Source organism: Stegodyphus dumicola, chromosome 3, assembly GCF_044657685.1.
Source record: "Stegodyphus dumicola isolate Sdum_Otavi_A_Nest chromosome 3, ASM4465768v1".
NCBI lineage: Eukaryota > Metazoa > Arthropoda > Arachnida > Araneae > Eresidae > Stegodyphus > Stegodyphus dumicola.
Window position 1 is genome coordinate 228,420,454 of NC_140770.1, and position 18,754 is coordinate 228,439,207.

Sequence of the window (18,754 nt, forward strand, 5' to 3'; positions counted from 1 at the left end):
TGATAGCTGTCATGAGAAAACTTAAATCTCAAATCTTAATAAATTGTCCTAATTTAAAAATGCTTCAGTTACCAAATATGATAGATTTGAGACTATTGTTTCATTAACCAAATTTAGTAGAATGGTACTTTTCAGTTACCAAATAAGATACATTTCAAAATTTTAAGCGAAAGATTTTTTTCTTTATAATTATAAAATGACTTAAGAAAAGCAGGATCTCGCTAGCAAGTGATATACAAAAATATCCTTATTCTTTTCTTTCACTGTATTAAAATCCATTATACAAATCAAATGTATTAATATCGTTTAGGTTTCGTTTCATATAAATGTAGTCTCATCCCCATGACTGTCTGTTCGCCATCAACAAAACACCTACCGCACTGGATTAGGTGCTCTTAAGCCTGCTGGATTCCGTAGATGGAAATAAAAAATGTCTGGAGCTTTTTACTGTGTTCTCAGGTAGTTGAGTACATAAATTCAGAAATACTGAAAGAAGTACCACAACATGGAAAGAAAGTGCATGGTGAGAACTGTTTAGACTAACAAGAAAATGCTGATGACCACTTATTGTGAGCACTGCATAGTTGCTCTTGCTTGCATTGTCAAGTACAATGTGATCATAGTTGTAATGCATACTGACAGTACACTCTTAAAAAAAAAAAAAAAAAAAAAGTTGACATTTTTTAGAATATGAGCGTAAAGATTTATTAATGACTATAGACTTGGAAACAGTATAAGAGATTATGTTTTGTAATTTACAAAATTGATTTCTTGAATCTAAAAATGCCATAATATGAGTATTGTTCTTATTTAGAGTAATTTTGCAATGGGAATTATATGTCCATGATCAACAGTTTCGAAAATAAAGATCGCATAAATATTTTTACGGACACAATGTATTATCCTAATATGAAGAAACTAGAAAGCCTGGCGGTCATACGAAATGGCCGCTGTTCTAGATATTATAAATTGTAATTAAAATTATTTGTGCAAAGGTGTCTGTTAATTCAAAATGAATTATCCAGGGCAGGCGGCGAGGTTGCCCCTTTGCTTACTACACCACGGGGTTTCCCCCTTCTATTTGCTTAAAGTAGAGTGCAATGAAGGAAACCACTGGCGGTACATTTCTTAAGAGCCACCTCTAGCTCAATAAATAAAGGTGATTTAAATAATAAAATGTTAATTCACATATCAAAGATCTCTTTGTACACAACATTTCTTGTGCAGATCTTTCCATCATTTTAAAGCTCGCCTTGCAGAGGACAATCAATTATTTTTAATTTTACGTCTGTTCTTTCACGAACTCTTGAACAGGCAACATAAAGTTGACCGTGTCCAAACGCAGGCTCACGTAAAAAAATGCCAACACGCTTAATCGTTGGCGTTTGAGACTTATTGATGGTCATAGCAAAGACAAGTTTTACAGGAAATTGTCTATATCTCAATTGAAACGGCAATCCTGTGCCATGGCAGCTTCCCCCCATTGGCTAGTACAGTTACGCAAGTAACCAATAAGTAATCGGCGACAAACAGACACTTAAGCCGCATTAAATAAAGATATTTATTTATTTCATTTTATTTGTTTTTTCATCGTTGTCGGTTGCATATTTCCGAATTCTATTATATATAGAGAGAGATGTTAAATTTATTTATTATATGTTAAATGCACGTGCTGTTGTATTTTTTATTTTTCTGGTTTAGCTTTCTCATAATATTCGTCACGGCCTGCACTGCACGGGAAATAAAACAATTAACAGTTACGCAAGCAACCATTAAACTATCGGCGACAAACACTTAAGCCGAATATATATAAGATGTTTAATTTAGAACTATGTAGAGCATTGTTTTGATTATATAGTTGCGAGGGTATGGGTTCGTAATAGATTGAATGGACAAGTCTGATAAAATGGTACTAAAATTTATTCTTATCACAAGAAATAAAACAAAATGCTGAAATTTTTCCTCACAGATATTCGAACAATATCACACAGTAGTTATATTTAAAGCTATCATTAAAACGTTAAATAGAACCCAATTCAAAGTTCAGAGAAAGCTAATCCGATCTCACCGCGAATTCGCTACAATCATCAACAACAAGTAATTAAACAACTAAACTGAGGTGGTTTTCTCCGGTTTTTATAAGTTTTTTAATCAGCCACGAGAAGCTTCTAGTAATTTCTTGAGGTTTCTGGAAAGCAAAAGAGTAGAATTACTGTTACAACTAACATTTAATTGCAATATTTCAATTTTAAATATAAATTACGAGATATCTATTTATTAAATGCGCGTGCGCCTGTACTTTTACTTTTTCGGCTTAGCTTTCTCTTAAAACTCGTCACGTGCTGCATTTCACGGAGAAATGAAACAATTTTAATAACAAAAACAATTTTAATAACAATTGTACCAAAAATAATTAACTAAATACCAAATCCGTAACAATATACCGCATTTTTAAATTAATTTCAATTCTTGAATTTTTTTTCGTTCATGACATACATATTAGAATTTCTTTTATTGTTGTGTGCATATTTGTAAAAGGAAAACTTTAAATACTACTCCAAGTATTTTTTAAAATGGTTTATGTGTTTTCCTTTTTTTTTTTTTTTTTTTTTTTTTTTTTGTCTAAATAATAGGAAAGCACTTTCGTGAAAATTTTTTAGATACTGAAATTTCATTTCTCCTTAAGAAATTGCAATCGACAAACCTTTTTTTGAATGTTTTGAATTTTCTTCGAACTTGTGCCTCTTTTCTTACACATATATTACAGTGTACAAGATATTTTTCACTTATTTATCTTCCCCTCCCCCAATGGCCGAGTGGTAATGATAGCCGGTTGCTGGTAATTCAACACAGGTTGAATCCAGGTGAAATAGCTGAAAGGTTGGCTATACATAAAGTAATTACTAGCCAGTTTTCCCTAGAATGTCCTCCACAAAGTCATCCGTTCCTCTAAAAAGATGTCTCTCATGAACATTGTCATATTAAAAATAGCCTCCTCATTATTTAGTTAATGTTTACTACTTTTGTTTTAGTCGCCATCTGGAAAATACTGAAAATAAATTAGCAAAGCTTCATTTCATTTTACACGCAAATTGCATTTATATATATGTATATAACATGCAGGCATTCACTGTTCATGTTACGGAAATGTAAAATAGCATTTTGTGCAGTTCAGGAAAAGAAGTTTTTATCTCATCCTGGATGTAGCTAAAATACCTTGAAAATACACATGGCTAGTTTAATGTAGAGATAAGAATTTTATTTCAAAGAAATATTTTGTTCATTGCTATCGCTTTCCTTCCTGACTGATATATGGATCGTATCTACCTGAGTTTACTGTTGAATTGCAAATATTAGGAGAAATTTATATTATGAAGTAAATTTCTATAAAAAATGAAACCGGATACATTTATTTAATATTCTCTTCTGTAGTATGAGATCCATTCTCCATTTCAAAACAAAGTTACTTTTACACAGAGATAAAATCCAGTTATGTTCTTGATAAGACACTAGTTTTATGATTTTGAAATAAATGAATATCTTTCAGGATTCTTACTTTGCTTTAAAAAACATTATACCAAAAATAGATAAGCAGTTTATAATCCAAATTAAGATTACTTCTCAAAATGTGTATTTCATAATCGGATAGAGAATTCTTAGTTATTTAAAGTATAAAATTATTATAAAATACACAAATACTTTGCAGCTGTTCTGCTTTTATTGCTCATTTAATACATTTCGCTATAAATAATCAATATTTATTATAAATTATCTACTGCACTTGTTTTTCATAAAAAGCAAGGAACTTCTTTTTAATTTAACCAATGACAGCTTGAACGTTTTAACCACAAATTTTTATATACTTCTTTTTATTCTAGAAATACAAGAGGTCAAAAATATTTTTCCTTCAGAAAGTTTTTGATTCAAATTAAAACCTATTTTCAGTTGCCTTCACTTTTAATTACGGACAATTTAGTTGATATCAGTGTACTTTAACTCGATTGATTTAGATAAAATGTTGATCTTCACATAACGTGTATTGTCGAAATAATTTTGAAACAAACTAACGCAATTTCCTTTTATACCTTTGATGATATTTTACATCGCATTTAGAGCTATTAGATTATTTTGAATTATAAGACATGAAATATATGCAATATTCTCGCCAGGACTCGTGCCTGAACCTCTCGAATACGCATGAAAAATGCTTCCAAATACACCATAAAGGCATTCTGGAGAGAGAAAATATACCCCTTTTTACACTAAAAATTTTACAGCATTACCAACCTTTTATTTGAAATCTATAATTACTTTGATATTGCACGAATACTCACCATGAACAGGAGAAAAAAAATTGTCGAAAATTTAAGCAATCCAAATTAATTTTGAATTAAAACAATATTGTCCTTCATATCGGTATATTACGAGGGTAATTTTGATTCAGTTTTATAATAAAAATGAAACAAGTAAAAAACTTTAAAAAAGCATTTCTTTTCTAAATTTATTTACAATCTTCTATTTATTATTTAATTCAATATAATTTTTATTGTCGGTTTAAATATTTATCAGAATGAACAGTCAGTTTTTGTATACCATTCTTTCTGAATTTAGCGCCAAGGTGATAGCCAATTATTCACGCACATTTTTACTCCTCTATCATTGATTTTCAGTTCACCAAGCCATTTGGTAAAATTAACTGTTTACAGGAATTTGGGTCTTAACTGCCTGCACCAATTCATCAGTAATTAAACCGAAGCGTCATTCGTCATGAAAGTCATTTGAAATCATGAATTTAAGAATCTTTCATCAATTTCACCCATTTTCGTATTTGACTGTCGCTCATTATTGTCATTCCACATTTCCCATATCTGGTGCTGAGTATCAACAACCTTTATTGTTTCCTACTGTAAAAAACCGGATGGCTTACTGTATTTCACAATCAATGGGGCGCTCGATTTTCTTACGCTTTTAAGTCTTATTATTAGAAGCATGCAGAACTGACACCGTGAATGCAGGGAGGCATAGGATTACACGCAAAGAAAGTTAGCAGCCTGCTCTGGCTTTTATACGGTACGCTGTACTTATACGAGACATATTTTAAAAAGTATTCAAAACCCGACCTTAAAAATACCCTGCGTTACGCAACCTGGACCCAGGCAGCAGGTGATACTAAACGTTTATTATAAGGAATGAACACTAAGGGTAAATATAAAACACTTTTACTGACATCACATAAAAAAGTTAAGAAGGTAACGTTTCATTACTGCCCATCAGAAAACACAGCAGCCACAGCAAACTTCAAAAGTGGTGAGAAAAATAATTAAAAAAATCGCCTATGTGCACATTTCTTAAATCTTGTAGCCTTTACTGAGAGAAGAAGTTTTAAAATGTAATGTACTAAAAACCGACTGAATTTTTTATAAAAGTTGTACTCAATTTAATATTTTTATGATTAATCCTATAATCCAAATAAGGAAATATTAATTAATAAAGGCATAACATTTAAAATTATTTTTTAATTACGGTTTCCTTAACTTACTATACATGATTCTGCAATTCTATTCCACTTTCACTTTCCGTTATCAACTAAATAAGTGCGATTTTGAGACTCTGTATGGTATCCTTTAGGTATCTAATTTTAGTTTAATTAATGGTTAAGAGTTTAATTACACTTGTCGGTGTATACGCTAAAGACGGTTGACGCGAATTCTTTGCCAACCAGTCGACGTTAATAGATATTCATTAAATCTTATTTATCTAACAAACAAAGGGTAACGCTAAGAAACTCCATATTTGCCAAATTGCCTCGAGAAACAGATTTTAGTTTTAAAATTTTAATGTCTAAATACCCCTATTATTTTATTCCTATATTTTCTGTACTTTTAATATCTTGCCTTGATTTCTTGGATATATTTTAAGATGCGTATATATTTTATTAAAGGAGAACCCTTTTTTAAAGTTTTCACTTCACCCACCTGTACCCAATTACTCCCTATATATTTCAGATCTCCTAATTTCCGACCCTCTAGCTGTTCAACATGCATGCACAGCGAATCGTTTTATTTCAAAGCGAGATTATTTCCTTTGCAACTGGCCCTCACAGCTTCTGAAACCATCTGGCTCATTAAATCGAGAGGAGGTATCTTCTCTTACTCTACGAGAGCCTAAAAAGCAGAGAAATCCTTTATTTCTATTATTTTATTTATCTACGTTGCCACCGATTCCAGCAAAGCTATCCACTGTCAAACCATAATTATCCAGCTTTGCTTTCAAGGAATCGAAACGCAGATAGTGAAACAGATATTCCGTGAAGTCATACTGCTATATAACACAAGACATAGTTTTTCCTCATACTCCCAATACACATAAAAGCAGTTATCTCTTTGAGAACAAACGAGATATTAAAGAAAGCGAAAACACTTGTAGGGTATGAGGTAGTTCGAAAAGTGAAAAGCGTCCGAAAATGCATTTCCTTTCATCCTGCTTAAACTAAAAAAAGAAAGCAAAGATATTTCGATTGACTGCCTTGCATCCGAATCCATCTTATATCATCTCTATCTTGTTTTTGAAACGTATAATTCATTAAGGACACAAGTTAAATATGTTTCCTTTCTTAAGCAGGAACCTACTGTACAGTTGTACCTCATGATTTTGAACAAATGTATACCATGATTTTGAAGAACCGGACTGTTGGAATCAAAACAATAACCGAAATATATTTCCAGAAGTACCAGATGTGCCACAATTGTAATTTAATGTCTTGGTGGAGGTTTTAAAATTTGGAGGACGTAGAAGATGTTGAATGTAATCCCATTCTAGAGATTTTAACTGTCTGCAAGACAGGTAAATCGCACTAATGGCAAATATTTTAAAACAAATAGGGCAAAATAACTTGGTAACTCTATGGATAGCTATTTATCACCGCTGAAACAACTATTTAATCCGAAGCATCAGAGAAACTGGTCTGTATGTTTTTATTTGCTCTAATAGTTTGTGTCCCCTCACACCTAAGCACAAATGCATACAGGGCGCGTACAGTAAATTCAAGGATTAAGAACAATTATTGGTAATTAAAAATTAGAATAATGAGCTTAATATTTCTTAAAGATTTTAGAGAGGAAACCCAATGCACAAAGTGACCCATTCAGTGAACGAATTTATACTGTATAAGAGTATGTGGAAGCTATAGTCAGAAGCGTGTTTAACCAGTACTAATACAGCAACAATAAGAGATCAAAGAATTAACCATTTACCTAAATTTTAATGAAACAAAAAATTCCCTTTAAAAGAGAAGCAAAGTTTACATTTTAAAAACAAAATATTAAAAAAATGTGGAGTGTTTAAAAGTGGCTAGAAGTGATGCGACTCTAAGAAACCATTTTATGTCCCCATCATGAAAACGGTGATCCATGCACATTCGAAGAAATAAGACAAATACTAAAATTTACAAATTTAAACTATACAACTAAACAAATGGCATCTTAAAATTTCAAATATGTAATTCATCCTTTGTAAAATGATAAACTTCAATATGTCTCAAAAAAATAAATGTCTACATTACATTATATGTTTTTATAACAAAGTTCTTTATCATCAGATATTATCAAGATAATTTCCCCGTTTCACAAATGCAAATAAATCAACAGGCGAAACATTATTCATGGTTTCCCTTCTTCATATCAGCAGGATGTGTAACATTATTATCGAATCAAAACTCAGTATCAAAAGATAAAATTCTGAGGTAGGAAATAAATTTTAACTCAGTTTCCTCGGATGAGACATTGGAAGGTATTCGGTAGAAGAAAAGGATGTCCTCTTTGTATCTGAAAATTTGCATGTTATTAGTGGCTTGCTTCATTATTGAAATAGAAGCTTTCAGAAGTAAGTATTCTCCTCTTCTAAAATATTCTACGATTTTTAACTGTGTTGAATATAATGAATATTATTTATATATGTATTCAATAAATTAAGCTTTAGAAATAAGAATAAAAGCAATAACTCTCAAATTCCGAAATCCTCGAAGTAGTTTGAGTCTAAAGTAGCATCTTTGGGAAGTGTAAAAGATGACATTGAAGAAATTAACTTCTCTGTAAATCTTTCTTATTAAAGAAGCACAAGTAATGTTTTTATCATTATCATTTAGGAATATCAAATAATCAGCAGATACTCCTTTACAAACCTCAGGGATAAAACAAAAATCTCCAGAAATAGAGGAATAAACACTTATTTTATAATTTTATAAAAATATTTAAGTATAATCATCAGTAAATAACAGTGTTATATGATCTAAACAAAAGTTTCTGCTGGCAATATTCATGAAATTTTCTTAATAAATGAACAATAAAGAAATGTACATTTCATTAGTAAGTAATACTAACAACAACATCTTACGATATAAAAAATTTAAAAAATATATGAGCGAAATAAAAATAAAAATAAAAAATTGCAACCTTGATGCACTTCTAATATTTTGTAAATCACTATAAACTGAAGCATAGTCAATTAAATTTTACTGTAGTTAGTTCTAAAGATTATTAGTTTTTATGGTAGCAGGAAACTTCAAAAATAAACTATCCTCTCGTTAGTATTCGGGTAGCTGATATTCTACTACTAGCTTCACTTGTTAACCACTTACACCATTGCAGTACGCAAGCAGGGAGGGGGATAATATAACTTTCAAACGCAATTATATATATCTGCGCATACTATGTATCCAGTTAATAAAAAGCTGAAATATCTTACCACTATATTTAAAGATTACAAAATGCTAATCATAAGCATAAAAATTTTTTAAAAAAATCTGAAAGCTTTCGGATTTTACATTACGCCCAAAGGGGCGTTTCTTTCAACATTTTGTGTGTTATCTTTATTAAAATCATGTTCTTCGAACTTAAACTATAAAATTCAATTCAACAGCAATATCACAAATATTTTAAAGAGCACATCTTTAGGATTTCTCATACGCAGTCTCGAACGCTGGAGATAAAATTATTTTTTTTCGTACAGTTTTGCCATTGGTCGCTTTGAAATTGTTGAGTTCCATAATAAAAAGACTCATAAATGCTTATAACAAATATGAAATAGATAATAAAGCAAACTCCGAATTCCAAATTTGGGCTTCCAAAGGCTCCTATTTGGTGGAGGCGTAAGTTATTTAAAATTTGATGGGTCTAGGTACCGTTGTTTTATCACAATGCGAGAAACATGCATACATTTATGTAGATTCTTCATTATCAATATTTGGTGGCCACAATTTAAAAAGTTATTCGCCGTTTATAACGAATCAACGCAAAATGCCAAAACGAAATTAATAGTCTTTCTGGGCAGATTATTCCTTTGGTCTAATAATAATTGTAATTAATACTAGAAAACTGTAAATCAGCAAAAAGTATAATTTAACATTTCCTTGTTGGTTCCGTTAGCATTTGTTAGTATTAGAACTTACTTATGCACTACTTCTTCATAAATCTCTAACTTACTAAATAAGATCATATCCGAATTTAATATTTTTATTTATCATTCTATTCTCTACTGTAAGCAGCAGCTTTTAACGATGTTCGTAATATTTTAGATACTTTATTCTGATATAGCAAAATACGTAATTTACCATCATTTTAATTATTTAAAATTAGCACGAATTAAAATAAATGCTCTGATTCGTACAATAAAATATCTTAGATTGAAATGACTTCAAAGAACTGTTACATCCCAATTTGGAATTAAAAACTTAAGTTTTAAAAAAATATATGCAAATTAATTTCGTGAGAAATTTCGATACATCTTCTATTTATAAATAATACAACCTATTTTGTATCATAAATATTTACTTCATACCAAATATACAAAATATTTCCATTCTTTTTTAATTATTTTGTTTATCTTATTAAATTTTTTTCAAGATAATTTACAATTATATAATTAATAAATATTGGCATAAAATACTTAAGTATTTATTGTTTTTAGAAAATAATGACATTAATTAAAATTTTATTGAAATTTAATTCTAATTAATCATGTTCAGACTTTATAAAAATTTAAATTGCGATGAAAATTTAAATAAAACGACGTATCAAATATTTTGTACATGTACATTTATTGTGCAATTTATGTTGTATGGGAAAATTTGAAACAATTTCTATTCTTATTTAGACATGATGCTACAGCGCATTTTTCACATCCAATAAATGTTTGGAATTTGCAATTTGGGATTTTACAAAGCGTGCGATTTTTGTTCCATATGGGAACATGCTGAATTTTATCCTGTCAGACGCAAGTTGGAGGAATGTTTAATGCAGGGCCTCTCTGTCTTTTCACATTGTAAACATTTTGTAAAAGACAGCTCGGACTTCCACGCTTGGGAACTGAACTTTCAACCATTTCGGAACCAAACCAACCTGAAAGGCAGCCAGGTTTAGCAAATCCTTGGGGTTGGCTCCATTCTGTAGAGACATTTTTATATACAGCAGCCACGCATTTATGACCGCAAAGTTTAGGAAGTGGTAAAAAAAATCATATAAAACTTTTTTGATCTCAGTTATTTTGTATCTTCTTATGTGGCTATCCAACAAATCTACGCCCCTCATTTGTTTGTTGTACCGTTTCACAACATTTGAACAGTTCACAGTAACTTTTTTTTTTCTTCTTATCGAAGCTAGATATCTGTTCAATGGGGTGTTTCCCAGCAGACGTAGACAACAGGAGCACATTATTATCTTCTTTTCACATTAAATTACATATTTCAGTTTCACCACAACCTGCAACGTATTCAACGTTGAGGGGATTCAATTCTTTCTTCAGCTGCTCATCTGTAGAGAGCTTGCAAACTGAAATTCTGTACCTATGCACTGTTCCCAAGCAAAGAATGCCCTCATCAGCTAAGTAATTCATTATGTCAATTGAAGTATAAAAGTTGTAGAAATACATTTTGAAATTTTGATTTCGAGGAATCTCTCTAGAAAGTCTAATCACAATACTTTCACTGGCGCCCAGTTCTGCCTCATTTGCTAAGCAACTATGAGGTAGATTATCTTGGCCTGAGTATACATCAAACTTATAGGCAAATCCATCGAACTCACACAAAAGATATTTGAAAAAATAACTCACACAAAATGAACATAAATAAAAACGGTGAAAGGAATTTTCAGGACAAACAAATAATATACTTACTACATGATTAGAAACAAAAATAATATTTTATGACTCTAAATAACAACAATACATACAAATATTGAGTGGGTATTGTTGATATAAAAATAAGCATGAAATAAAAAGTATTAGGAAGTTTTATAATTAAAATTCCACTCTAAATGTTAACCTGATTCATATATGCATCAAACTGCACTCTAGAGTGAAGCTTAATCATAAATGCATAGTGATGCATATATGAATCAAACAGAAAAATTTAAATATTTAATTTTAAAACGGTTCCTTGGTTAAATCGGCCCACCAGCGGCCGAGCGGTAAAGACGCTGAACACTGGTAGTTCGGTCCGAGGTTCGAATCCCGCGAACGGGCTGGCTGCATGGGCGTTTTCGTGGTTTTCCCCATCTGTAACGTGTATACGAGCCAGTTTCCCTTAGAAAGTTCTCCACGAAAGGCATCCCTTCCCTTAGGCAGATAGCCCTAGTGTGCTTTGCCATAATTAAATACACCACACCACCACCTTGGTTAAATCATAACACAGAAATGAGAAGTGCATACCGTCAGCTATATAGAATAAAATTTTTAAGCCTCTAATAACGAATTTATGAATAACACAAAGCTAGCTTGACCACCGAAAAAACAGAAATGAATTCTGTGTTCTTGACACTAATGAAATACAGAGTACAGTTTTATGTTGTTACCTATTCCAGACAAGAACAGCTAAACATTGATATAGATATATTAAGATAAAAATCAGTCCAGTAAACCGTTCGCTTTGTAATTTGTTTAATGCTAAATTCAGTAAAGATTGGTATGATTCATATATTCATCATCATGCATTGAAGGATATGTATTTTGATTATTTTAATATACACATTTGTCTATAAAATCAAATATTTTCCATTCTGATCTCAATATTTAGAAGGGAATTTCAAAAATGTCTCTACAACTTTTAAGCATTTTAACTACATTCATACAAATGAAATTTGAAAAAAAAAAAAAAAAAAAAAAACCTTCATAAAGTTCCACATCTCGTTATTCACAAAATAAATGTAACTAACTGCAACATGAACGTAAAAACATTTTCAAATTATTCCACAATAAACCATTAAGTTTCCACTAAATATAAATTTAAATGATTGGACATTAATAAAATTCTTCATACAGTGTTCAACAACAATTTTACTTGTATTGTAAAACAACATGATCTATAATTAATCAGAATCTTTAGCTTTTCTTTTCTGATTGTCCCGGAAATTACGTGTAAACGTTTTAGCAACTTCCGGATAGCAGTTTTGGAACAATTTATCCAAATATTTCAAATTTTAGTTAAGACATTTCATCTACGAACGCTAGAACTTAAATCTTCTGAAGAACGATTTACTTCGTAAGTGCGTATGAGTTTGCGCAATAAACTGAGGTCATTTATTTCCATTGTAAATTTAGAGTTCGAAAAATGAAACAAAGGTTATTTAAAATCAAACTAAAGATAGCTGACTATCCAACTCATGGATTTGATGTTATCATCCCTACTGTTTTGATTTAGCCTGGTTTCGGATACACAGTGAACGGTAAATCGGAGGGATGAGCAAAGCATGTAAATTAAAATGAGTCAAGTTTTGGGTATTTTTACTTACTTTTTATTTATTTAATATCCACTAAATGCATATAAATGTGTTTTATAAAACTCTATTCAAAGGATATTTTTAGAAAATTATGGCTGTCATATGAAGGCTTTTCATAATTTAATTTGATTGTAAAATTATTTTTATCTCTATTGCTTTCACGACTGCAATGAAATCCACATTTCTAGCTTCGGGCTAATCTGTCAATATATGCACAACTTCCAAATTTTCTTAGCCTTCCAGCACGCGCGTATGCGCAAAATTTACAACAAATTCAGTTTTTGATGCACATTTTTCGCATATCGAAGCTGACACTTCTGAAGGTCATTTCTATTCCTCCTTTCTACCCTTTATCGCATCATAAAATGTGTCCACAGGAAGTCATTTGACTTTTTTTTTTTTTTGTGTGTGTGTGTGTGCTACGTGGCAGCTTTTCATAAAAATTACGACACGCACGTGGTTGTGTTTTAAAATTCGAAAAACATTTTTCTCAAATATTTTGTAATTTGTGTTATTAATTACTGTGTATTATTTTAATTTGAATACATTTGTCTCTGTAAATTTTATATCGGTTTTCATGGTAAAAACGCATGTACAACCAGCTGATTTTGCTCGGATTCTTCAAGAATTATCTGATGAAGAAAAGGAAGACAAGGAAACCTTTGGATGAGAGAACAATAGCGATTTCCATTCCTTATTTTATTTTATTTCTATTTTTTAGAAATAAATAAAAACATTAAAAAAGACAATACTTTATCACCAGATTTGGTGATTAAGCCCCTATTCCCCAGTCGCCTTTTAAAGGGGAGAGTATATAAGGTATCTTCTCCCTCCTTTCTAGCATACCTTCATGACGTAACGGTAGCATACTCGGTGGGTATTCCAGAGACCCAGCATCGTGTCCCAGCAAGGGCATTGCACATTTCTCACGTTTTCCTGCTTCAAAATAATCTAACGACTCTGCCAAGTTAATGTGATTTTTTCTTATTCCTAGGCCTAGTATGCATTATTTATGTAGTTAAGTAATAATACGAACTAATGTAGTATATCGTGGGGAGATCTTTGGGGCACGAGAGTGTTTCCCCTATAATACTTGTAATTAATCAGAATTTTCGTTGCTATATTTTTTGATCTTTGGGGCACGAGAGTGTTTCCCCTATAATACTTGTAATTAATCAGAATTTTCGTTGCTATATTTTTTGATTGTCTAGAAAATTCAGAAAATGTGAGAAATCGATCGTCAGGAGAAGATAAAAAGGTATGCAAATAGTTAAATTTCACACTAAAATTTGAAATGAACATAAATGAATTTGGGATTTTCGTTGAAATAGCTTAGCAGGCAACTGCATAATGAAATTTCCAGCAGTATAATGAAATACAACCCATTATGGAGACCGTTATAACTCCATAGCTAGGCTGTTAAAAGCGCGTAAACAGAGAGAGCTCTTAGTTCCTTCAACCATATTTCCTCAAGAAGATGTTCTTTGACTGTACAATATATTTTAGATTATATGACAATCCACATTAATGGAAACCATTTCAGATGCCGTGTTCTTAGACTTTGTGTAAAAAAAGGTTTCGAAAAATCAATGTGAGGCCGTTCAACCTGTTTGGAATAAATAAATAAATAAAATCTGAAAGGTTTCCAATTTTATATTACGTCCAAAGGGGCATTTTTAACGTTTTGTGGGTTACAGCCGAAAACAAAATTGTCTCCGTCGATGTTTTGTTTCCCGACGTTTTCGCCTTGCGTTGTTTTCTGCGCGATGTTTTTGCCGTGATGTGTTCAGCGGACACCGTGTCTTTCCACTTCATATAAAAGGAAGAAAGATGGGAGAATATAAAATACGTTTTTAGTAATCAACTTATTTTGTAGCAGAAATGAGAGAAAAATAATGATACTTTTTTGTTTGAAATAAATATTTAACCGCATTGTACGGAATCAGCAATAATTTAAATTATGTTGCCTATTCCTTCAAAGTCTATTATTTAATAAATTGAACTTCTTCTTTGACATATTTATTTTTTTCCTGGAACTAAAATATACACGAGCTTTGTTGATTTTTGTAAAATAAGTTTGATAGTCTTGATCTAAAATGTAAAATATTTATTTAATTATGCCTTTTTCAGAAGGTTGGCATCGCAGACCTAGGTGCGAATATGTGCAGTGTGAAGAAAACTGCCGCAAAGTAAAACAGCCAGACGGATGCTTTAAGTGTGAGTGCGAACCTCTCTGCTCTGAACCAAAATGTGATCCCGCCTGCGAAGTCCAGACAATCTTCGATGGTCCGTGTCCAGGGTGTGACTGCAAAAAAGACGAGGACGAAATTAAAGGTAAAGTAGTCATATATCTATGTTATGTATTGATCAATGCACAATTTATAATTCTAACATTACAGATTTGTAATGTGCAAATTTGACATTTGCACCGTATTCACTACTAGTATTTGCACAATAAACTTCAAAATTTAAGAATGGGGTCCTTAAGTTGTTACAACCTTTACGATTTAGTTTTGGAATATACATGAAAATAAGACCTTGAAAAATGAAACCTAATTACATGCACTTAAACATTGAAATCTCTCCACCTTCTATGATACACTGAAACCATCCATTTCGAATAAATACAATAAAGTGACGGAAACATATATTATTACATGGTGACAAATTAGTAAATTGATAGCACATTATAAACAGGAGCATTTTCACGTAATAGCGCTTATGAAACCAACAAATTTAATATTTGCACACATATATATCACAATAAACATCGCTAATTTAAGATTCACAACAAAATATTTGTGAGATGCTGCTTTTTGCATAATAGATAAGATACAGAAAAGCAAACTTTTGATTCGTTGAAGTTCCTTCCTCTTCCTTGCCGCCCAGTTGGCATAGTGATTAGTGACCCTGACTAGCTTAGCGATGGGCACGGGTCCGAATTCCAGAAAAGGCATGGCTGTAGGCTGTAAACTGCCCGTCCCTTCATAGGAGGCAATGGTGGCCACTTACTAGGTTCTTCCATGATGAAATGGCCACCACTTCCTGCCCTTGTAGCAGCACAAGGCTCACGGCTATTGAATAAAGCACCCGGCCATTAAAAAAATTCATTAAACCGGGCCAGCTGTACATGAAGTTCAAGAAAAGTTATTTTTTACACTTCATTAACCTTGAAGACCTGGGGCGGTACGCTAGAGAGTTAGTGCATGGGGCTATACCCTTTTTGTCAATGGTGATGGCGTGGTGCCCCCTGTCCTTGTTCCTGTCCTGTCCTGCCTTCAGTAACTAAGAGGCAAGTGCCTTTTTTAAATTCTGCAACATTTTTGTTTCCTTGCCATTTCTGTTCAAATTAAGCCTCTCCAAATCTGCAAAACAAAACACGCGCACCCTTGTTTGGCCATGTACAACCTTTACCATGTCTCAAAACACCCTATACAGCCTCTTGGGGGCTCCACAGAGTTGTTGCCACTAGATAGGGGAGGACGTGGGACATACGCCTGTTTACCTATGTTAGACACCAGGAGTCCCCGTCCTCCGTAACCTGTAACCTGCCTTAAAACATCAGCTATACCGTAGTGACGACGCGATATGGTGAGGAAAATTGCTTCTGAGAAGTAGATCTTGAGGAATCACTATGTATTTGCTACTCATATATGTTCTTAAAGGCCTATCTATTTTTTTATTCTCTACGGCAAAACAGGCAGCGAGCTATCTGATTTACAACAGCATTATTTCAGAATTCATTTTTAGGATATTTGCTTAATTGTAACTTTAAATGTATGAAAAGTAAAGAAAAATCAAATGGAACCTGCAAGGTTTACTTTGACTTTGCTAGCATTTTCATGGCTTTAAATCAATGGACGATAATAACAATAAGAAAAATTACGCGAATACTCATCAGATAGCTGGTTCTCTGGAGTTTGAAACAAAGTCGAACCAGGCTGGCTGTTTATGGGCCCAACTTTTCAGGAAGTGAGAATAATGCAAATACCAGTGTGAGTAATTCTTCATATATATAAATTGATGACAGACTGCTATATTTATGGGATGTCGTGGAAGTTCGTGAATTAGTCCTCTCTTGATGCCAATGAGAATGCAATTTAGAAGTTCCCACTCAAGTAATTTATTATTAGTATAACCTTGCTTAAATGTAAATTTAAATTTAGTGAACCGTTTTAAATAACTAATAAAATTTAAAGAAGTTTGTAAATGAAGCCTTTTATGATGTCTTAAAACACTTCTGAAAACTCAGAGATACTCCCCCCCCCGTTCCGACAACTCGTTTTTGAAAAGTTATGATCTGTTCAACTTGAATTTTCCATTTATTTATGACATACAACCAGGCTCCTTACTAAATTAAAGTTTGATTTTATCCTAAGCTACATTTAATATTCAGAGCAAATATTCGCAATAATGACTTAAAATAAGATCAGCTTTTAGTTGCCCATATATCATAAGATTTACACTAGACACCAAGAAAATATAATCTTAACATTCTGTATAATTAAGACACAATAACACGCCGAATAAATACTAATTCAGAAGTCAAACAACAAAAATCAGCGTTAATTTACAAAATTTTCACAGGACTAGTTTCGATGGTTTTACCGAACCATCATCTTCAGCTGCAAAACCGCAAATGAACAAGATAGGAAATAATGTTTAGATAAGATAAGAAAGCCTGGACAAGAATAAGCAAGTGGCGCCATCTGTTGGCGAAACCAGAACTAAAACATAATTTCTCTAAAAGCCGAAGGCAAAATTGGATTGGAATTAGGATCGTTAACTAGAACAGAAAGATTTTTATGAATGTGAAATGCCTCTAGAAAATCCAGTTCTCCAATGGAAGATGTTTTTTGAATAATTTTGGCAGCAGAAAAATTGAAAGTGTGATTTTCGGACCAACAATGTTGAGCAACAGAAGACTTCTGTGTTTCCTTTTTCTAACATATGCCTCATGTTCTTTGACGCGAAATTTTAAGGCTCTCTTAGTTTGGCCAATGTAAATTAAACCGCACTGGCAAGGAATCCTATAAATACCCCAGGAATTCATATCCGGAATGGGGTCCTTGAGTATAGAAGTTGGAATTTTATTGATGGGAGAGTAAACAACCCGAAAGTTAAATTTCTGCAAAATATGTGCAACTTTATAGCTAATTGATGGAAAGAAGGGAATGACAACAGAATTTTTATAATCTCCTAAAATAAGAGTGTGGCTTTTAGTGTGTTGAGATGAGAATTTTTTAACTGCTTGATTAATAATGTTGCGTGAAAAGCCCCTGTCAATAGCTATTGCTTTTAAATAATTTAGTTCTTCATCAAGGGCTAGTTTGGAGGAGCAAACCTGAAGAGCACGGAAAACATAGGAATAAAATGAAGCTAACTTTTGTTTAGTCGGATGACATGTTTAAAGTGAGGTGGAAGGCAAACCGATGAAGGTTTACGGTAAACTGTAGTACTGAAGTTGGATGTGTTACGTGTGACCAGAATGTCGAGAAAACAGAATGTCTTATCTTATCTAAACATTATATCCTATCTTGTTCATTTGCGGTTTTGCAGCTGAAGATGATGGTTCGGTAAAACCATCGAAACTAGTCCTGTGAAAATTTTGTAAATTAACGCTGATTTTTGTTGTTTGACTTCTGAATTAGTATTTATTCGGCGTGTTATTGTGTCTTAATTATAGAAGCCCCAAACAGGCTTACATTTTGCTTTCTTTTTTGCACGTGGTGTGGCCGCCATTTTGTGATTGTAGGAGTTTCGGTGAGTACATTTTTGCAATTTTCAAGTTATGTTTATGTTTTGTACATTTGGATATTGTGCTTTGCTTGTCTGATTTCATGCATTTTGCTTACAAACATTTTGTTTTCTATTCATTTCAGTGAGGGATTTTTCTGCTATTTTGTGTGTACTTTATTATTGCTCAGTTAATTTAGTTTGATTTTCTGCATTGTTTATCATGCCTTCATCCGTTAATCGTTTCACTA

General features: G+C 32.2%; 1 protein-coding gene across 1 annotated transcript in view; it reads left to right on the forward strand.

Moving 5' to 3' along the window:
- Positions 1 to 7,723: 7,723 nt before the first annotated feature.
- Positions 7,724 to 18,754, forward strand: part of LOC118180823 (uncharacterized) — a 41,847-nt gene continuing 30,816 nt past the window's right edge. The window contains exons 1-2 of the mRNA XM_035349879.2: positions 7,724 to 7,881; positions 14,898 to 15,101. Of these exons, the coding sequence (XP_035205770.2) occupies positions 7,809 to 7,881; positions 14,898 to 15,101 (277 nt within the window). The 5' untranslated portion in view covers positions 7,724 to 7,808. The remainder of the gene's footprint in view (positions 7,882 to 14,897; positions 15,102 to 18,754) is intronic.